Below are 23,238 nucleotides of genomic sequence, written 5' to 3'. Positions count from 1 at the left end.
AACAGAACTGAATTGTGTTACATTAAAAAATGAAGGTATGTCATGAAACACATTTGTTCCCCAGGGTACAATACAAATATATCATCAGATGTACTTCTGCAGTCCTTTAGGGTTAATTATTTATCATGATAAAGTTTTTTGACTATTCATTATAAGAAGCACAGAAGCGATACTCCCTGGGATACCAGTGTATTAGCAAGTATTTATACCTTAAACGATTGTTAAGCTCCTGTATTTTATACAGTTCTAAATTATTGACTTATCTGTCAGGGCTTGGATGGTGCTATCAGCTATGGAAATTGCTGCAGGCAAAAAAAGATCTCAAGCCAAACCGAGCCAACTGACTTTCTAGAGGTAAAAATGAACAATGTTTTAATGTGACAGGGTGCGGAGGAGACCCTGTGGGGGGGAAGAGCTGTGAGATGAGTCCCGTGTTCATGTGGAAGCCTCGCACTGTTCCAACCTGGACAACAGCTGCACAACCATGTCCTTTATCATACTTTTGCCCTATTGATTTCAATGATTCCTCTTAATGAATTCACCACTCCATCATGCACAGTGCTTTTGTCACGGACAAACGAAATCCCAGAACATCTGCAAAGCTACATCTGCATTGTCCATTATTCCAGCAAACAAAAAAAGCCTCTGGCTTTTGGAAAACAGATGCATTTATTGTCTTGCCATTTTGACAGGTTTGAGAGAAAGAGGCCAGAGCCTGCTGCTGTTTTAATTAAACTGATGTCCCCACACATCCTATTAGCTACACATCTGTGTGTGTGTGTGTGTGTGTGTGTGTGTGTGTGTGTGTGTGTGTGTGTGTGTGTGTGTGTGTGTGTGTGTGTGTGTGTGTGTGTGTATGATACTGACTGTGAGAATTCCAACAAAATGCTGTAGAGAACGCTCTGTATTGTCTCTGTGACACTCATTTGGTTTCACAGCTTTGTTTCCACAGGCTTTTGACTCCACCAACATGATCTCATGCAAAATTCATAGGAGGTCTAATGAGCGAGAGAGATTTCATCCTATTTCCATACAAATAAAGTTGTAAGGAAAGTTGTAGCGCCACTTGCCTAAACTTCAAGCCATTTATATGCTTTATGTCAAGTAAATTTATTTCCCTACTGGGTATCAAGAGAGTTATTTTTAAAGGTATTATGTGAGCATGCCCCTAACTAGCTATCAGGACACTAAGGTGTCTTGGTATTTTGAGGATGATTAGCTTTTTTTCCCCTCCCATGTGGAATGTCCAATTGTCAAATTCAAAATGGAAACAGTGACATCCTGATAATCTGATGGCAGAATCTAGTCTGCTACATGAAATGGAGGTTTGCCCATAGACTATATAGATTATTATATTTAGCTCTGATGAGATTTTAGATTTTATCTTTTTGTTACGCATATGCAATGGATGTATTAAAAGCTAGGATTTGACAGACATACACTATATGGTAAAAATGTACTTCCTATTTGCTGTTATAATAACCTCCACTCGTCTGGGAAGATGTTCCACTAGGTACTGGAGTGGAGATTTCTGTTCATTCAGCCACACGGGTGTTAGTAAAGTCAGGTACTGATGTAGGCTGAGAAGGCCTGGAATGCAGTCACATACGTTAACATTCATCTCAGTGGTGTTCAATAGGGTTAAGGTCAGAGCTCTATAGCAGGCTACTCAAGATATTCCACACCAGCCCATGTGTGCACAGGGGCATTGTCATGGTGGAACAGGTTTGGGTCTCCTAGTTCAAGTAACATTTTATTCTACAGCATCCAAAGACATCCTATACAATTGTGTGCTAACAAACAGTTTGGGAAGAACCACATATGACTGAGAATGTCGGATGTCTTAATAGTGAATATAATAAATGTTAAAAAAGCAGCAATATACAAGGAGTCCAAACATCTGGTACACTTTTTAAAAATGCTCCTTTTTTGTATACTTTTCTTATTGAATACAAATTATTTTTTATTATTATATTATCAGCAAAACTTAAATGAATACATTTGTTAGTTGCAGTAATGTAGCTTATAGAGAAAACAGTAAACCAAAAAATGGATCTCACAAAAAAATTGTCATAGTAACTTGAATCAGAGCAGTTCATATAGGAATAAGAGTATAAACTGAGAAAAAGTTACAAATAAATAAATAAAAGCAAGTGTGAAGTGCACAATAGGCATTGTGGTATTTATCTATGTGGATCGTATGCAAATGATCATCCTGGTCATTGCCCTGATTGTGCCCATGCAGGTGGATCTTTGATGTTGCGAGGGTGTTCGACCGATCTTATTGACTCTCGTAGAGACAAACTACATCGATCGGTCAGTAATTAAAATCACCCCAGAGACCTCGTCTACCTCGAGGTCATTTGTTTGCAGGCCAATTATTTTTTTTGCAGCACCACTGACATGCCTGACATGGTGTGGGCGGTTCAGCGCAATTGACTTTTACTCCCTTGTAGACAGTTACTGCTCGTCTCTAACGGCACATAATCTATGCTCGGGCGTTACTAACTATTTTTTATTATTTATTTTTATAATTTTATAATTACTAAAATGACCTTTGAGCCACCAATGTGGAAACGCCTCCCACTGAATCTTTCTATTGCCCATAGTGAAGCAAACTTAATTTATTTTTTTTTCACAAAGAGCAACTACAGTACACACACAAACATACATTTGCCTGGAGAGCGCGTCGTCAAGTTTAAGGGTAGGACTCGAGAGTGAGAGGCAGTGTCATTTCTCATTTTTACAGCAGAGCGTAGTCTCAATCCACAGCAACTCTGCATGCTAGCGCACACACACACACACACACACACACACACACACACACACACACACACACACAACACCTCCAGGGCAGTACAGTGAGTCCGGCAGCTCCATTACTATTCTAATTCTGGTGTCAGTGAAGATAAGTACGTTGGCGTCGGTACAGTCTGTTGTATGCGCAGGAGATTGTGGAGAGAGTGATGGCAGAAAGATGGAGCTCTGCTAAGGAACAGAAGTTAATGGATTGTGAAGGGGGAAAGACAGGGGGCCTAGAAGGGTACAGCTAATGATAAAGCCTTCAGAGTAATGACTACCTACTGCTCTGTGGTTTAAGGGTCATGGGGCTCTATCACTACCCTTCTCATTTTCCTGCTCATTAGCAGTTCCTTTTTTTCCCCCATCCTTCTCTCATTATGTCTGTACATGACTTACAATTCGCTCTTTTTGTTTGATTCATTCTGGCCAGCTCATTCAATTCAGCTCTCTTTTTCTTTCTCTCTCTCTCTCTCTCTTCATACAAATCATATGTAATCATTCCCAATGCTTTATTATTTCTGGACTATTCTAAAAAATGGTTTTTATACAAATTCCATATAACTTTGTAATTCTGTTTTCACACAGATGCCTGTATGATACTGCTGATGCATTATATTATCGCAAATGCAAACACAAATAGGAAAGCAAACACTTACATTCAGCTGTATTAAAAAAAAAAGCTTATTTAAAAAGAGGTAAAAAATTCCGGCAGTGTAAATGGTAATTTAATAATTGATCTCAATTAGAGATGCTTGTACATTTAAGACTTTGTGTTTGTACCTGCTCAATATTTTCCCACAAATCTAGTTAGTTCTATTTCCCAAAATATAAACAATTTCAACATCTTTGACCCTGACCAGGCAGTTACTAGGGATGTTGTAAATGCATCCCATGGGATCTCAGCCCCAATGCACAAGTCTAATTTCAACCAGATTACTTGTGAACCATTTTGGGGAGCTTTCTGGTGAAAGAAAAAACAAGTGTTAAAATCCATTCTGAACACATTTATCCATTTACTCAAAATTATGCATTTGTTCTCGGGTACAACCCTAATGCAATGTATGAAGCAAGAGCCATGTTAGTAGTGCTCACATCAAAGTACAGCATGTGTGATGAAAATGTGTATAAATAAAATGAATTTAAACATTTTTATTGTCTGTGAACATCAAGTGATTAGTATAAAGGAAATCACTTGCCAGCTTCATATGTTATTCTTCCCATTCACATCTGACCTCCTCAACAAAGACAATCCACCATTTCTGACCTGCCTTCCCAAACTCTAACAATAATGTAAATCCCGCATTGTCATCTCATATGTGTTACATTAACACAACCAACGTGGTCTACTATACTGCAAGCCCGCACCTTAGACTTATTTGGAAATCGTATTATTTGCACTGCCTCACGTTTTACATTATCATTCGTACTTCCTCACTTTACATACCCGGCAAAAATCATATAGTTAAGTCTTTATTTTTATTTAGTAATTTATTTTCAATTTCCTGTTTTTGTAGTTTTTCATATTTTTATAGCTCCAGCACACCTTTAACCTGCATCCAATGAAATGTGGCAAATAAGATGATCCCGATTCTGATTGTTGTGTCAATGTCAAAGAACAGAACTTTATTTATAAACTGGATGTGACGGTATTAGAAAAAGGGTTCATTTTAAAAGTTTCAAAGTTAGACAGGGACCAGGGTTATAACAGTATATTCGTGCTCAATCTGCAGTACATGTGGTAAAGAGCCATGTAATTATAAAAAGGGATTAAGTCAGAAGACATGCACTAAGAGGCATGGCTGTGCAACATGTAAATCAAATGATTTACTTTAATTCATTTCAAAAACCAAGTGCATGCAGGTGATTTTATTTTTTTTTTAGTAAATGAAACGGCTCGCACAGCTCACTCCCAACAAACGGGTGTAAGAAGACATAATTTTGTCTAGTATAATTATTATTTAATTATAATCATTACACATTTTAATGGCTATTAATTTTATGATGTACTGTGTGTATTTTGAGACGTCAAATGTATTCACGTTTAGCAGCTAAAATAATGGGATGAAATAATTCAGTCCATTATATTGCATTAGTGGTTGGCTAAAGGGAATATTTATGTTTGACGTGTACTGACATAATTGGATGTAAAAAATAGGAGGGAACATTTTGCTTAAAAGTCTGAGGAAATAATGTTTTGACTTTAAGTATGTGCTAAGAAAGATTAGCACAATTACAGACCAAAACATGATTTTTTTATGTGGGCGGATTTCGAGTGCCAGATCCTTAGATCCCACCCACGTCAATGCAGATGTCTGACCATGATAGTATAAACATCCTTTACACACTGCATTAAATATGAACAGATATTTTTTACTGAAATACCACAGTTTAGGTGTTCATACATTTCTCCCAGTTCAGTACCCAGCCTTAGGGTGTCCCTGTCATCCACAACACATTAAACATTGAAATAGCCTAAAATTCACCAAGAAACCAACGGAAGCTATACGCTACGTGTTCCCCTCTCATCTTACCTCTTCTCAGCAAGTCAAGAGATTTAACACCACAATAACATGCATATCAATGAGAAAATGAGTGCAGGGGTTCATCTGAAGAAGCCCAAAACCAATCTGCAGGTGTAAACAACCTCCGATGCATCAAAACCAACACAGCAAATTCATCAGACTGTGATTTATGCAATACTCAGCGAAAAAAAAACAAAAAAAAACACCAACTGTCCATCAATATAATGAAAACTGAAAGCTTCGGGAATATTGTAGCCCTGACTTCCAACGAGAGATGTCACATATAAAGAAAGGATTTTATATCACGGTAATTAATAGTGACACTGGCTATTTTTGACAACATAAATCCAAAGCATTGCATACAAAGGAAAACTGATTTGCTGATTTGCACCGATGATAATAACACAACAATTAATTTGCACAATGACACCTTTTACAAGTTGATCTGTAGCACGTGTGTATCGACACACGGAGGAATCGAATCAAAAACTGTGAACTGTTCATATTACAGAGAGATATTTGTATATTCCTCTGATTATGAGTGATGTTTTCATGTGCTCTACTGGATAGACACAATACTGGCAGCCATTATAAGGTTGATTACAATAGGCTTATATTGTCTTTGTGGGCTTGGTGTCAGCGCTGTTTAAACACATTAGGGTGACGTGACGGCTGAGCTACAGGCATATTAAAAATCATTTCAGATCATAACAACTATATAACTGTTATAAATTGATTATCATAAATACCTGGAGACCTGGTTACATTTCATTTGAAATCTCGTCCACTGGCTTTTTTTTTTTTACTTAGCTATGTAGCTGCATTAAAATTCCTCAACAACTGAACCTGCCAAAGTGCCAACAAACGGGAACGTATTTGCAAAGCTCACTGTCCACCAGGGGCATCTGTGAAATTGTTCATGTACCTTCTCTTGTGTGTGCAGAGAGAATGTTTCATCGGCTTTTAAGTTCAAGGACCATCTTCTCCGTCATATTATGCATGTGGGTTTCTCGTGTATTAGTGCAAACAGTAAGACATTTCAATCAGATCTGAGCCAACAGGCTACTCCCTGTGGGAATCAAAAGACTTGCTTCAACTATCTGTTTATTTAAAAAGCCATCATTCACCTTTCTGCATATAGACTGCTATAGATTCATTCCTCAAATATTCCAAGGATTAGGATGAGGATGGGTTCCCTCTTGAGTCTGGTTCCTCTCAAGGTTTCTTCCTTATGCCATCTCGGGGAGTTTTTCCTTGCCACAGTTGCTCATCAGGGACAAACGAACTTACAAAGAACATATTTACTTTTAATCGCCACATTATCTGTGTAAAGCTGCTTTGAGACAATGTTCATTGTTAAAAGCGCTATACAAATAAAAATTTGTATAGCGAATTTTATCACTTTGAAGAAAAGTATCCAATATGTGTCTGACACAGGAAGGTGAAACATCATGGCAGAGGTCAGAATCGATTGGCAGTTCAACACAGGATGCTTTTCCCACCATCTGTTTAATTATTAAGACCAGCCAGCTGCCCAGAGGGAAAGTCCACACAGAGAAAAACACATACTGTAGGAGGTGTGGGAAGCCACGGATTCCAGGTACCGCCATACAAACACAGCGATGCAGACAGCCTTTGCACATTCTCAGCATGCAGGCACTTCAGTGGAAAAGATGTGCATCAAACCATGTGGCATACCTCCTGCTAGGTGCTTCCTGATTCGCTTTGTTTCTGCCTACAGAGTTTGCCCAAAGGAGACTTCACTCAAAAATGGGAAGAACCCTTCATGTTATATGTGCTTTCCTATTTTCACATCTGCTTCTGTTTCTGATTCCACTTCTGTCCTCCTACACCCTACCCTTGGCAACTGTTCCAGCTGTTAACTGTCTTTCACAATCCATTAGTGTCTCTAGACCAGAAATTGCCAACCAGTGCGCCAAATCAGATGCTCATTTAAACGACAAATTTTTTCTAAAGCAACCTAAAATTAGGACAGAATACAAGAGGTTTGGTGTTAGTGCTCTTGCTGGATAGCTTGTCAGTGCATCGGAATAGGATTCACTACATCTTGGGTACTGGCCTAAAGCTTTTAATCAATGTGGCACCAAATCCTTTCACACCAATCTTTTTGCACACAAACACACACACACACACACACACACACACACACAAGTGCATCTCGATAGCTCAGTATATGTGAAGAAGCAAACTAATTAATGCAGCCAATGTTGCTCAGTATAAGGCAGATTGTATGGCAGGTGTACAAAGTTGTTAATGCACAGTTGCTGAGCACTGCAGACTCGTCCAAAGGTGTGACAAGCAAGTCAATTTTCCCTTTCTTTACTTTCTCAAGGTTGTAAATGGTACTGGCCAAGAAGAAATTACAAATGATTTCTGTAATAATTGAATTTCTGACTTTGGTGCTTCTGTAAGAGCAAATGTGAATTTAATAAAGCCAAGGTATTTTCAAGACTAGACCTTAACGACAATTTAAATTGTACATGAGGCAGCAATGCTTCTTCATAACTTCGGGGTCTCTAGTTCAAACGTTGGTTATTGCATGTGTGTGTGTGTGTGTCTGTGTGTGTATGTGTATGTGTGTAGAGTTTCACATACTCTCCATCTTTCCATCTGAGTTTCCTCTACAATTCCTGCTAAGTGAATTGGTGACTGTATATATGTGTGAATGTGTGTGAATGTGTGTGAATGTGTGTGTGTGTGTGTGTGTGTGTGTGTGTGTGTGTGTGTGTGTGTGTGTGTGTGTGTGTGTGTGTGTGTGTGTGTGTGTGTGCCCATGCACATGGTGGCCTGGAATAGACTGACATCTGATTCAAGGTGTATTCCCACCCAGGATATCCAGTGTTTCCCGGCTACAGGACCACCATTACCCTGAACGCCTGTGTGTAATGACAACCTTTCCTGCCCTTCCCTTTAGCTCATGGCCTGTCAAAAATGTCCTTGGATGCTATCTGTAAAATATTGCTAAGAAGCTTGCAAACCCCTGATGAAGACCAGACCCCCATGCCACACCCAAACAATCAACATTTCAAACTTTAAATTGAGCAGCACTGGTACACATTGTCTAAAATCACACCCCAACGCATCCCAAGGAGGTAAAAAGACGATATAAAAGCCTCTGGAACACAGAGACTCCATTAAAATCACCTGCCACTGAATATTTCACTGTGAACTTGGACAGCAATTTTGTATCACTTTTCTAAATCTAAATGCCATGATGGAAGTACAAGCCAGAATAAGATACAAGACAAGCTTTAATCTTCATTTTTACAGACTCCTTACTACCAGATCTCTAAGCACCTGAGCTCATAGGATCTCTGCCTACAAATGAGAGTGACTCTAATTGAACATGTACTGGGTTAAAAAAAAAAAAAAAGCTTTTAGCTGATTTTTCACTTCATATCTGTGGTCAAATTGCTCTGTTTTGGCACGTAAATTTATTGTAATGTAGCGCAACGTAATAGCACTAATTCATCATCACACTGAGGGAGCGCAACAACAGCTTGAGTGACGATAACAGTCTTGGAACATATGCTGATCGCCACGAACGAGTGGAGAGAAAATGACTCACAGATCCATATCCTCTACATGGACACGCGCTTGGTATGCTGGGAGCTCAAGCTAAGCGTCAGATCCATCATTTACGAGATGATTTTCCAAAAGCAATGAGCCGAATCAAGCTGGTGACAAGGTTTTGTGACACCAATGAGTGCTAGGACCTAAAAAAACTGAAAAGTCAAGTAACATCTGCTTCGGTGTAATCATTCCAATGGGCTTATGATTAATGGTTCGACATGGGTTGCACCTGCTTGTCTACATTGGATAAGACAATGTTTAAATGCACAGTTCAAGATATATTCATCATCTAGCACTAAAACACTAATGATGTATTAAATATTTCTAGATATTGAGCTCGAACTATTTAGCACATGATTATAGAATACAGTTTGATATTTATAATATATAAAATACTTGTTAAAATTGTATGTTTTTTAGTATATTGACCTCCCAGACTCAATCACCATGTTAAGTATTACACTCCTTTCCTATTAGTTTCACGACTATCGTTGAATACGTATTCATTACAAAAGACTATATTAAGCTCACTTTAATTAATGCTAGAATGTTTCTTTTAAGACAGTAATGATACGTGTGTATTATGAATATTAGAGATGCACTGAGATTCTGGTCACAGAAAACATCACACGTTCTATAGAGTAAAAAATGTATATTAATACACCCTAGCATGAAGAGTTTTCATGTTCAGCTCAGTATTTGAGGTAATGTCCGACTGAGTAATTTTGAATAATAATAATGTTTTCAATTTAATTTGAATAAAAATAAATAAAAATTAACCTTGCTATTTGTGCTCTAGCACTTGTTGCATAGCAACGTTTCAAACTTTCACTTACTTCCTCTGCTAATCTTTACCACTACACTATTTAAATAAGAGCGATAGAGAATAAATATATCTTATCTCTTACCTCTGCTGAGTTTTACCCGCTTCCTGCGTAAAATTTAAACAATTCAAATTTTTCCTCTTCTCTGCCGAATCAAACGGCTCATGAGTCATGCGATATTGCAAGACGGAAAGTATTTTTAAACTTTGGATCGTTGTTACCTGTACATTCTTTAGAATATTAAAATTACAGACAATTTCTGTGGTTAGAAATATGCAAATTTCCATAACCATGCTACCACTTGACCTGCATACAAATTGTTTCAACATTGCGGTAGTGCTGCAAATCTGCTGCATGTGAATGCTTTTCAGACTCAGTTGTTTTAATTACCAAAGACAAAAGTAACAAATCTTAACAAAACTAACAAAAATATTAGTAATAATAATAATAATAATAATAATAATAATAATAATAATAATAATAATAATAATAATAATAGTAAATGTATTGGGAATATGAAATCCTGTTTTAGTACAATTATTATAAAAAAAAAAAACATGTATAACTTTTTAGTTCAGTTTGTCCTGAGTTTTAATTCCAGTCAACTGTTCTCATTTTGCTAACAAATTTAATCAAAAGAGAAACAACTGATTTACATTTGTACCTTAGGTATGTAAAACATTTCAATTAAGTTAAGTGTAAAAAAATTGGATATGTGTCAGTAAATGTGTCAGAGAGTCCCACATGCGCCTCGGGGTCCCTGCTTAATCACACTGCAAAATGCTAAATCTGGTAAAGAAATTAGAAAAAAAAGCATGCTAAATTCTACGTCATACATAAACTCAGTTCGCTAGCACTGAATCAATCATGCTGCATTATTCAAGCTCTGTTAAAACAGCTCCATTTTGGCTGTTTCTAAATTAGCCTTGCCTTAACAGAGTCCATTCAAGCATCAGTTAGGAATGGATTTCATTCAAGTCATCCGTAGCCTTTGGGGAAAGAAATAAAAAAAAAAGAAAAGAAAAGAAAAAAGGCATGATCTTATGTGAGGCTGGAGTTGCCTACACACAAGTCCTAAGAGAGTTTGTGTCCATGAGCAGGTGACCGCTTCACTGCTCCTGCCCTCCAATCTGCCTCTCTGTGTTTGTGAAGTGCTTGACTCTCGGCTATGGCGAGACGGACAGAGGCACTGAAGCATGCCGCTGGTCCCCACACATCCAATTCTACAGTCACACTCTTTCTTTCTGTTCAGCGACTTTTTCTCCCCTTAAGTTGGTTATACACTCTGACACAAGCCTCAATCCAAGTTGATGGTGATTAACTTTATTTGAGCAGTTTTGCATCCATTATATATTATATTCCAAAAGTTTCATTTTGCTGCATGAATAATGGATTTATTCAAGACAAACCAAAAAGAACAAGCGTTCACTGGGACCACAGGAAAAATCAGCCGAGGTGCTCAGAATATCTGTAACAAACGAATAGGCTTTGGGTCAATATTTCATCCCTCTGTTATTTCATGGTTTTAATGTGTTCAAGAAACAGACAGGACAGAAAAAAAGAATCTGCTCTCAGATCTCAAGCAGAGGAAGAGATTCTTTTAGGATCTCATATCCAGACGACGTGTTCAGAGCGTATTAAAAAGTAATTGGTGCTGCAGAACTGGAGCAGGTGTGTGAGAGAGAGAAAGAGAGATGAGCGCTATCGCTTCTCTCGAGAGAGATTGAGCTGAACTTCAAAGACGCCAGTTAGCTGTTGGGGCAGAAAGTTTGGCAAGTCATTAAACTTCTTCTCTGTGTTACTCATTAGAATTTGCATAATTGGGACCGGGAACGATAAAGATCACGTAACCTATCAAGCACCATCTTCAGTCGGCGAGTCGCTGATGATTATATGAATATATCCACTTGAGAGAGTTAAGATAATAGCAGTGGCACGGGGTACAGTGGATACTTTATTCTCTTTGATTGCATTTAAAGAAAAAAAAAAGAAGAAAACGAGAAGAAACGTCTACGGCGGTGTGACAGCAACAGGCGTTAAAAGGCGTAATGACACATGCACTCTAGAAAAATCAAGAGACAAGCTCTTTTATTTCAAGTCAATGGAAAGGAAAAATTCACCCAGACCTCGGTGCCATGGCAACAATGAGAGAAAAGTGAATTTAAAATTATTTACAGGTCCACTAGCATGTCGAGCGTAGCCCATAAAAAGGTCCAGTCAGGTGGATCGAATGCTTATTTGTCGAGGGTGGAGGTGAAAACTGGCACCAGCAAACATCAGATGGACCAGAACAGAAGGTCAAAGCAGAGAAACGGTGGGGAAATTAAAGCACCTTCCCTATTCCACAAGCCCCACGTTGGTGTGAAGAACCAGAGAAGAAAAGAAAAGAAAAAAAAAGTCTGGTGTAAAAAAAGATCATTATTGCATCAGGTTTGAAAGTGAGGCTTAGTGAAACTGACTCATGACGGGTTATTTCAGAGTTCCTTACACACCGAAACCGAGTTATGCATAATTCAGTATGACATGCGCCATCCCATAATATTCTGCCGGTTAAAAAGTTATTGCTCCAAAGTCTCCTTCCAGCTCTCTTCTTCAAACGTGGCCAAATAAACATTTCCCCTTCGCCTTCATTCCTTCCTCCCTTCCTTTCTTTTGTTCTTTTCATTTACTCTCTTCTACAGCCAGTCACGGTAAAACACAAAAGAAATCACCAACATTCGACTGGTTGTTGTTGTTGTTGTTGGGGAAAATCTTTCGTTATTTAATTCTTTTTTTGCGACAGCCAATCAAATGGGACACACATTTTGGGTTTCATTGTCTGTCTTTCTACAAAAACTGTTTTTTTGGGGGGGTTTTACAGCTGGGATGAAGGTTTCATTCATTCATTCATTCATTCGTCCAATCATTCGTTAATTCGTCCAGTAAGTTCGTTATCCCACACTGACTTCCTGTCTTCTTCCATTCTTTCAATCCCTCTTTCCTGTCTTCCCTCCTGTGACAATCAAAGTGGGACAAATTCACAAATTTATCTTTCTTTCCTCCATTTGGGGGTTTTGGTTGGCTTTTTCAGACTGATCTTATAAATAGAACAAAAGAGTTTATTGTGTTCTACATTAATGCCCTCTCTGTCTCTCTTTCTGTCTCTGTATTGATAGAATTTTTCAGATAAAAACCTGCGCTGTGAATGGTCAACAGGAGCAGGAGCCAAAGGAGCAGGCAGCACCCAGGTGGGAGTAAGGGATAAGGGGGACTAGCAGGGGTTAGGGACAGAGCCACGGCGTCCACGCCACTCAAAGACACTCACCACACAAGAGCACTCTGGTAAAGAGAAAGGTGCCATGAAATACAATGCAGCAGTAATGCCTCCTGCGTCCTCACCTGCACCGCACTCATTTTTCCTGCTTTTCAGAGCAACCTGTGGAGAGGTATTTTATCAGAAAGGGAAAAAAAAACCTCACACATACACAAGCACACACACACACACACACACACACACATCTTTATGAAGCTAAAACAGCACACTAAGTAACTGAGTATTTTACGCCACTAAAGAAGCGGGAGCTAGTCTTAAAGTAAACTTTTCTCGGTGTACAGAAATGCAGCATTAGTTCTCAGATAAATACTTATCACCGCTGTGCCTACCATTGAGCAATTTTTGATTTGACCTGCTGAGAGCATCACAGCAAGGCTACAGATAAAAAGATCAGGAGTTCACATCCCTGCTGAGAATCCTAGCCCACTACGCCTCCTTAATCTCCTTTTCTCTTGATCCCTAATCCCACTGTTGTCTTCTTTCCTCCTCCTCCGTAGGTTAACAAGTCAAAAACCAGGCGAGGTCTTTTGTTTAGTTTTTAACTCCATAGTTTCGATGCTTCATCCCAGAGAGTTGGATTTCAACACGGGCAAAGGGCTAATTGCTCCAAAATGTAATTACATAATAATAGCAAAGGCGTCGTTTTTTTCTGGTTATAATAAAACGTCATGTATTGTGAATTCGCTCTCGTGGTTATTGTGGCATTTCGCAGCACGGCTTCTGTGTATTGCAACTGCGAGCTCGAGCTTTCCGTCTCAACTCTTCTGGCATCAAACTGCCACAGAGAGACCGCTGAAATGCACAGGAAGGATAAGTGAGGATAAGTGCTTTTAAGCACATTTTGCTGTTTTTTTTCCCAGGAAAGACCAAGATTTTATTTTGAAAAAGCTTCTCCTATATGACCTGTATATGATACTGTAATATGGAAAAGATTTGGATTTGAAGGATTATAAAAAAAAAATGTATTAAATACACTCAGCTATTGTGCTCTTTTCTTTCGTTACTTCTTCATATATCTTTATGTTTGTTTGTTTCATTATTTTTTATTTCTGTTTTCCTTTTTTCTTTCTTCCTATTATTAAAATTGTCAATCTCTCTGTTAATACCGCTCCTATACTTGCTTGAGGTGTTTTCTTTCTTTCTGGCTATGGAAAGAATGCAAAACAAATCAATCTCTTTTTGTTTATTAATTAATTAATTAATTAATACTTATTCTTTGTTGGGACTTACATATTTACTTTCTTTTTTTGCTTGCTTGCTTTCTTGCTGTCTTGTTAATATTATGAACAGCAGCTACGCTAATTCCACTCCACTGCTTCTCTCTCTTTACCCATCCCGAGGCATCCAGAGGTTGCACCAGCTCCAGTTGTGTCCCATCTCATAAAGATTATGGACCTTCAAAGAGTACATGCCAACCACGCAAACATCCCGAACTATCTAGAGATGTACCAGCACCAATTGGATCCCAATTCATGTAGATGTTTGGACAGTGGTCTTTGAGGATAAACAACCAAATCCCTAACCAAAAAAAAAAACCATTCTACATATGCTGTTTCTCCATCGTTGAACATTTAAAGGTTCTGGCATGGATGAGTTGGTGTTTAGTTTATAATGATCTCAGATGTTGAGCTATTTTATGAGTTGCTCAGTAGTTCCAACTATATATGACTGTGGTAAAGACATCTTTGTTGAGTCTGGTTCCTCTCAGGGTTCCTTCCTCATACCATACAAGGGAATTTTCACTATGCTATGGAAATAATGTGTCTTTAATCAATTTATGGTAATCACCTCATCATTGATGGGACTTTTTTTCTTTCTTTCCTATATTTCTTTCTTTCTTGTCACAGCCTATTAGACAGCAATGCAACATTACTATCACTGTATCTTCTAATTTCCTTTCCTTGGAGATCGTTCGATCTATCTATCTATCTATCTATCTATCTATCTATCTATCTATCTATCTATCTATCTATCTATCTATCTATCTATCTATCTATCTATCTATGTCTTATGAGGAGGTTGTACTTCTCTTCTTGTTAGTTGTACAGATTAGCTAGTGGGCCTGTATTTGTTTTCAGAATTGACAGGAACAGTTGAGGTCTTTGAGAGAGAACGCTGTGCACTAGCACACACCTTGAAGAGTGTTTCAGTCAAACAGCGGCCCCTTTCAAGATTGTGTGCGATTGCTGCAATATTTAAAGGCCGTGTCGGGTGAGAAGAACAAGAACAGATCACAGCGCTTCTTCTGAAGCATGAACAGGAAGATGTGAGAGGAAGAGCTGCCGTGACTAATTACACACCTGAAAAATGGGGGAAGGACTTATCACCATTAAAGACATGAAAGATAATGTTAACAGCCTAAATAATACCAAAGCCTGTGATGACATGGATACGATGAATGAAAAGATACAGCGGCACTTTCCATATGAAAAAGAAGCCGGTGATGTGATCTGTGAAGTGAAGCGTGGCAAGAATAATTGCTGATATATATTTATGGCCGTGAATATACATGATGTGGCTGCGGAAGCTGTTTTCTCTTCAGGAGTTCATTGAAGTGACAAAATCAGGCCACATGAAGCAGAAAATCTGGATGGATCTTTAAGGGGAAAGACACTGATGCACCATGTGGTATGAACATGCACTCGCATTTCAACTAGTTGTCAGAGGAATAGACACTTGTTGGACTTCCAGGTACAGTCAGATGATGGGCAGTGATTCAAAACAATTGGCACCCCTCGAAAGAAGTGACAAAATCAACACTACACACAAAGAAACACATTTTCTGCTTAGAGATCAAAATGGGACAACAAAGGAACGTTTTCCTAGTGTGTCTATGCTTTCTCATACTTATATTATCTTAATATTTGTAAATAATATTATTAGACAATATCAATTAGCTTTTAAGTATATAACTGTATAGTACTGTATTGTATTGTATAGTATAGTATAGTATAGTATAGTATAGTATAGAGCTGTACAGTAAAGTATAGTGTAGTATAGAACTGTATAGTAGAGTATAGTATAGTATAGTATAGTATAGTAAAGAACTGTACAGTAAAGTATAGTATAGTGTAGTATAAAACTGTATAGTAGAGTATATTATAGTGTAGTATAGTATAGTATAGAACTGTATAGTATAGTATAATATAGTATAGTATAGTATAGTATAGACTGTATAGTATAGTATAATATAGTATAGTATAGTATAGTATAGTATAGTATAGTATAGAACTGCATAGTATAGTATAATATAGTATAGTATAGTATAGTATAGTATAGACTGTATAGTATAGTATAATATAGTATAGTATAGTATAGAACTGCATAGTATAGTATAATATAGTATAGTATAGTATAGTATAGTATAGACTGTATAGTATAGTATAATATAGTATAATATAGTATAGTATAGTATAGTATAGTATAGTATAGTATAGAACTGTATAGTATAGTATAATATAGTATAGTATAGTATAGTATAGTATAGTATAGTATAGTATAGACTGTATAGTATAGTATAATATAGTATAGTATAGTATAGTATAGTATAGTATAGTATAGTATAGTATAGTATAGACTGTATAGTATAGTATAGTATAGTATAGTATAGTATAGTATAGACTGTATAGTATAGTATAATATAGTATAGTATAGTATAGTATAATATAGTATAGTATAGTATAGACTGTATAGTATAGTATAGTATAGTATAGTATAGTATAGTATAGTATAGTATAGTATAGACTGTATAGTATAGTATAGAACTGTATAGTATAGTATAGTATAGTATAGTATAGTATAGTATAGTATAGTATAGACTGTATAGTAAAGTATATTATAGTATAGTATAAAACTGTAGAGTATAGTATAGTATATTATAGACTGTATAGTAAATTATATTATAGTATAGTATAAAACTGTAGAGTATAGTATAGTATAGTATAGTATAGTATAGTATAGACTGTATAGTAAAGTATATTATAGTATAGTATAAAACTGTAGAGTATAGTATAGTATAGTATAGAACTGTATAGTAAAGGATCATAAAGAACTGTACAGTAAAGTATAGTATAGTGTAGTATAGAACTGTATAGTAGAGTATATTATAGTGTAGTATAGTATAGAACTGTATAGTATAGTATAGTATAGTATAGTATAGTATAGATTTATGACCAAACTTTTGATGTCACCCATATGAGGATGGGTTCCCCTTTGAGTCTGGTTCCTCTCAAGGTTTCTTCCTCATATCATCTAAGGGAGTTTTTCCTTGCCACTGTCGCCACGGCTGCTCATCAGGGACAAACGCACACCATTCACCTTCACTGTTGTTTTCTGTAAAGCTGCTTTGAGACAATGTCTGTTGTGAAAAGCGCTATACAAATAAACTTGACTTGACTTGACTATAGTATAGTATAGTACAGTATAGTATAGTATAGTATAGACTGTATAGTAAAGTATATTATAGTATAGTATAAAACTGTAGAGTATAGTATAGTATAGTATAGACTGTATAGTAATGTATATTATAGTATAGTATAAAACTGTAGAGTATAGTATAGTATAGAACTGTATAGTATAGGATCATAAAGAACTGTACAGTAAAGTATAGTATAGTGTAGTATAGAACTGTATAGTAGAGTATATTATAGTGTAGTATAGTATAGAACTGTATAGTATAGTATAGTATAGTATAGTATAGTATAGTATAGTATAGTATAGTATAGTATAGTATAGTGTAGTATAGAACTGTATAGAAGAGTATATTATAGTGTAGTATAGTATAGAACTGTATAGTATAGTATAGTATAGTATAGTATAGTATAGACTGTATAGTAGAGTATATTATAGTATAGTATAAAATTGTATAGTATAGTATAGTATAGACTGTATAGTAGAGTATATTATAGTATACTATAAAACTGTATAGTATAGTATAGTATAGTATAGTATAGTATAGTATAGTATAGTATAGTATATATCCAAAATCTTGATGTCACCCAAATGAGGATGGGTTTCCCTTTTGAGTCTGGTTCCTCTCAAGGTTTCTTCCTCATAACATCTAAGGGAGTTTTTCCTTGCCACAGTCGCCACGGCTGCTCATCAGGGATAAATACACACCATTCACCTTGACAGTTGATTTCTGTAAAGCTGCTTTGAGACAATGTCTGTTGTAAAAAGCGCTATAGAAATAAACTTGACTTGACTTGACTATAGTATAGTATAGAACTGTATAGTATAGTATAGTATAGTATAGAACTGTATAGTATAGTATAGTATAGTATAGTATAGTATAGTATAGTATAGTATAGTATAGTATAGTATAGTGTAGTGTAGAACTGTATAGTATAGTATAGTATAGTATAGTATAGTATAGTATAGTATAGTATAGAATAGTATAGTACATGCAAATCATCCTATACACCTATGTAGTAAAAATTACTGGCACCCCTACAAAACTGTATATGATATAAATGCAAAAAAATTGTCATTTATTAAGAAGTTTGGGGGGGGCTCTCAGGTCTCTGCATCTGTGCCTTTTGCATTTGAGCTTTTCCTGTTTCCATGGCAAATAAATATCAGCTTGCATACATGTAAAAATCCAAAAGATCTTTCAAGACAAAATAGTCGCTGGCCTGCACAAGTGAGATAATGTGCACTCAGTGGCCACTTGCTCATTCGTGCAATAATCCACCTCGCTTTTCAACTGTGGTGTGCAGAAAAAGGGAACATCAGAACCCACAACATTTCAGAATGCACCACACAGGCTCACTTAAAATAGTAAGGCTTTAAAAAGGAAAAATAGCATTTTTTTTTTTTCTCCCAAACTTCAACCACACAGATTCAGTGCCCACTGTTGGCTCGGGTTCCTGTTCTTGGCAGACTGGAGTGGAACCCGTTGTTCTCCAAGCCCATCCGCCTCCAGGTCCAGCATGTTGTGCGTTCTTAGATGCGTTTCTGCTCAAAACAGTTGTAAAGCGTGCTCGTTTGAATTATCGTACAATTCCAGTCAGCGCAAAGCCGCCTGGCCGATCTCCTCTGACTCATCCGTAAGCCATTTCCAGCCAGAGAACTTCTGCTCGCCAGATGTTTTTGCACCACTCTCACCACATCAGCAGTTTCTATAAAACTCATCCACAACCAAGCCATGGTCAGAGATATCGACATCACTTTTTTCTTCTTCTTCGATGTAATTGGCTGTTTAGATAACTGCATGAATAACATTGTGTGTTCCTATTAAAGCGTCAAATGTGCAGATTCAGAAATTTCCAAAAAATATTTACCAGTCCGTATGGCTCATATAGTCCCCATTAAGCCTTAAAATTGACCTATATTTATGGGACCTGCTATAATGAGCATGTGTTTGGCTGCAGAAATAGTTCTACTGTTACACTGGAAGACATTTTAATGGTAGGCTCACAAAGAGAATAGATGGTTGCTATTATAAAAGGCTAGAGAGATTTGAATAATGAGCGAGAACTGGAGTTCTGCCAATGCACGGCATACTTATTATGCGTCGCTATTGTGATTCCGCAAAACGTTCCTCGACGTGGGTCGCAATTCGTTCCGGCGGGTCTGCGTCGCCGTGCATGTATTGATTAAAGATGTGTTAAAAACAAATCAAAGTCCTGGGTACAGTAAAAAAAAAAAAAGAGACATGAGAAGCCGAGCATCCTCCTTCTTCTCCACCTCCTCCTCCCCGGGGGTTCATCTGTACACGTTTTCAGCTTGAACAGACAAAAAAACTACCCGTCCAAAAGATCAGGTGAAGTTTCAAGCGTCTGCAGTGTGGAGTATGAACTGTAATTTACGCTGAAGTTCTGCACCAGTCGCTCACAGCAGGCCGTCACTGCGGCATGGACGACTGTCAGGAGTGGTGACTCCCAGCAGGCCGTGTTATCAATAATGTATACGCAGCTGGTCTCACAGGGTGTGCGAGCAGTTCAATTCCTCGAACCACGGCTTTGATAATAAGATTCGGGGAAATTAAAGAAGCACCGAGGGCCCAAAGCTGTGTGGCGTAGGACGTCTTTAAATACGGTTCACTTAGCATTAACCACTGAATCCATCACCAGAGCACAAGCTTCAGGACGTTCAGAGTTTTGGACTACTTCTGACTGTGATTTATACCAGCTATGATTTTTTTTTTTTCGAAGGACAGAAGCTAGAGCAGATGAGTAACAGAGTGAGACTTGCCCTTGGCTAATCAGAGCTGTAGGTGGGGAGCACCATAACGATGCAGATTTTTTGAAAATGCCAACCACGACAAGGACACACTGTTAAAAACTACTGTAATGAAATTCTCATTAATGATGGCAAGGGGGGGCTGCGAGAATGCTATTCTGTGATACGCTGGAACGTAATTAATTGAAAATGTTTTTCACAAATGCGTGTGCACATAACCAAGACTGAGTGGATCCAATTCAGATAGAATGCTAATGAATAAAAGATAGAGCAGCGCACTTTATCGGAAATATGTGAATCATCTGACGCTCATGCCACTCCTTGTGGAGAGATCTCAGTGGCTCTGTGTTCGTTTCAAACGGACAGATCTTGGGTTTCTCAAATAACATGTCACAAAAAAACTAAAAAAGTCGCACGCGCACAAACATATGCTTATTCAGCGCCTGTATGAATATATAATCGGTTATATAAAAAAACTGAGAAATATACAGCAAATATGTTCTCTTAAAATATACCCCGAGCGTGGGTGCTCAGGATCTCCAAGCAGAGAAGAGAAGATCACAGAATAAGAAAGGAAAGGAAAGGAATGCAATGATATGGAAAAGGGCAAGGAAAGGAAAGGAAAGGAAAGGAATAGAATGAAATGGAAAGGAATGGAAAGGAATGGAAAGGAATAGAATAAAATGGAAAGGATGGAAATAAAAGGAAAGGAAAGGAAAGGAAAGGAAAGGAAAGGAAAGGAAAGGGAAGGAAGGAAGGAAGGAAGGAAGGAAGGAAGGAAGGAAGGAAGGAAGGAAGGAAGGAAGGAAGGAAGGAAGGAAGGAATAGTATGAAATGGAAAGGAAAGGAATGGAAAGGAAAGGAATGGAAAGGAAAGGAAAGGAAAGGAAAGGAAAGGAAAGGAAAGGAAAGGAAAGGAAAGGAAAGGAAAGGAAGGGAAAGGAAAGGGAAGGAAGGGAAAGGGAAGGAAGGGAAAGGGAAGGAAGGGAAGGGGGAGGAAAGGAGGGAATAGTATGAAATGGGAAGGAAAGGAAAGGAAAGGAAAGGAAAGGAAAGGAAAGGAAAGGAAAGGAAAGGAAGGAAGGAATAGTATGAAATGGAAAGGAAAATAAAGGAAAGGAAATTAAAGGAAAAGAAATGAAAGAAATAGTATGAAAAGGAAAGGAAAGGAAAGGAATAGAAAGGAAAGGAAAGAAAAGAATCTGACAAGACCTTCTAAGACACATACATCTCTGCTTGCATAAGGGTTAATAGACTGTTCACTTCAGTGGATTGTAAAAGTAAATATCAAACAATGAAAACGATCAGTTCTGCAAATATCCTACCAAAGAACTTCAGTCTATGAGAACTTCTATGAAATCTGCACCACTTGACACCAGTTCTATGAGGGTGTCTCAGTGCGCGCATGCAGCAGCATCCTTTCTAACAGCATACTAGTGCAATGTATAATTCATTTCTAGGTTAGTGGAATGCGGGCATCCGTCCCCACCCATGATCACTGGCACTCCATGCTCAGAGGGGTATCCTCAAGCGAACTAGATGATCCAGGCATGCATTAACAGGGCTGTGAGGGACAGCCTGCATTAAAATACATCTCAGATCTAATGCATGTTCCCTAAACCTTCTATGAAATAAAAAAACACCGCGTTACTTTGACCAACTTTCGCTTTAAAAAAGAAAGTGCACGAGAGAAATGATCATTCTCGCGTGCAATATGCATGTGTAGACGTTTTGCTTTCGCACGCGCACTTTCTTACCTGCACGAGACTGTGATCTCCACTTTGGTCGCGGGAATGTTGCCTGTAAACGGGTCGAACTCGTACACCGAGGCCATGTCGTCCAGCTTGTCCATAACGTCTCCCTCCATGAGTAAAACGCGTGGCCCGGCACAAGCCAAAAAAGCACTAAGGACACGGAACCCCTAACGGTTCCGACCCGATTTAATAAGAACTCGGATAATAAAAGGAGAAGGAGTGGGAGAGCCGGGCTAAAGAAAGTCCTTTGGCACGGGTACGCGCTCTGAAGTTGTTTGGAAAGAAGTAGGGGTATAAAAAGAACAAGTGGAGCGCGTGACAGTTGAATGGAGGGAACAGCGGGATGCGGTGAACAGCGGCAGCGTCGTAACGGAGCGGAGCAGCGCAGCGCGCACCTTTTTCTGAGCGTTCGGTGCCGCACGTGGGCGCGGAAACGCTGAGCGCACGGCGCAAAGAGGCGGCAGCGAGCTCCACCCCCTTTATTCTTTTTCTTTCCTCCTTTCTCCTCGCGCACTAATCAAACCGTACCGTCCGCAGTGTTACATGTATGATGGCTAATGGTTCATTTTTACACCCCCTCTGATCCAGCTCTTGCAGACTCATATTCTGGAGCTCATATTGAATGTGCATCATTTGGAGAGTTACAGATATCTTCAATAAATCTCTCCAGTCTTAGCTGTTATCCGAAAAATCCAATCCGGCCACTCCACTAATGAGTTAATTCATTTTGCATTAGGATTTGATGAAAAATTTAGGTGGCGCCACTCGTCAGCGTCCTCTGCGTTAACTGCGTTTTCTCATAGTCTGGAATGATGAACGTATGAAAGTGGTGCCGACTGATGCTCATACTCTAGATTTCCCTACATCGCCTTCCTAAATTGAAGCCTTTAAGCGGCTGAATAGGAATTTCGTCCCCTTTTCCATTCCTAATGGATCAGGGGACATCAGCGTCAACAAAGTATAGTAGATTTTACACCATGAAACAATGTGCCAAACAATTAACCTTTAATATGTAGCCGTGTGTGTTTATAGTTATTCACAGTGGATTCATAAATTACTTTGACCCATTCATATGTACACATTAAACAACATAATTGCAAAGCAAAAGAAAAAAGTAAGAAAATATGATTGCATTACATTGGCAAAGTTTTCACTTTACTTTAAAACTTTAAGCTAAGCCCAGGTGCAGCCTATTTCTCTGGGTCATCTTTAAGTTGGACTCCACCTGTGGCTAATTCATCTGATTA

General features: G+C 38.0%; 1 protein-coding gene across 1 annotated transcript in view; it reads right to left on the bottom strand.

The window, feature by feature from the left end:
* cpne5b (copine Vb) overlaps positions 1–22,776 on the bottom strand; it is a 114,979-nt gene extending 92,203 nt beyond the window's left edge. The window contains exon 1 of the mRNA XM_083534174.1: positions 21,995–22,776. Within this exon, the coding sequence (XP_083390300.1) occupies positions 21,995–22,104 (110 nt within the window). The 5' untranslated portion in view covers positions 22,105–22,776. The remainder of the gene's footprint in view (positions 1–21,994) is intronic.
* Positions 22,777–23,238: the final 462 nt, after the last annotated feature.

Source organism: Silurus aristotelis (genome assembly GCF_946808225.1).
Source record: "Silurus aristotelis genome assembly, chromosome: 28".
Classification (NCBI taxonomy): domain Eukaryota; kingdom Metazoa; phylum Chordata; class Actinopteri; order Siluriformes; family Siluridae; genus Silurus; species Silurus aristotelis.
Note: the sequence above shows the minus strand (reverse complement) of the source record. Positions and strands in the feature narration are given on the sequence as shown.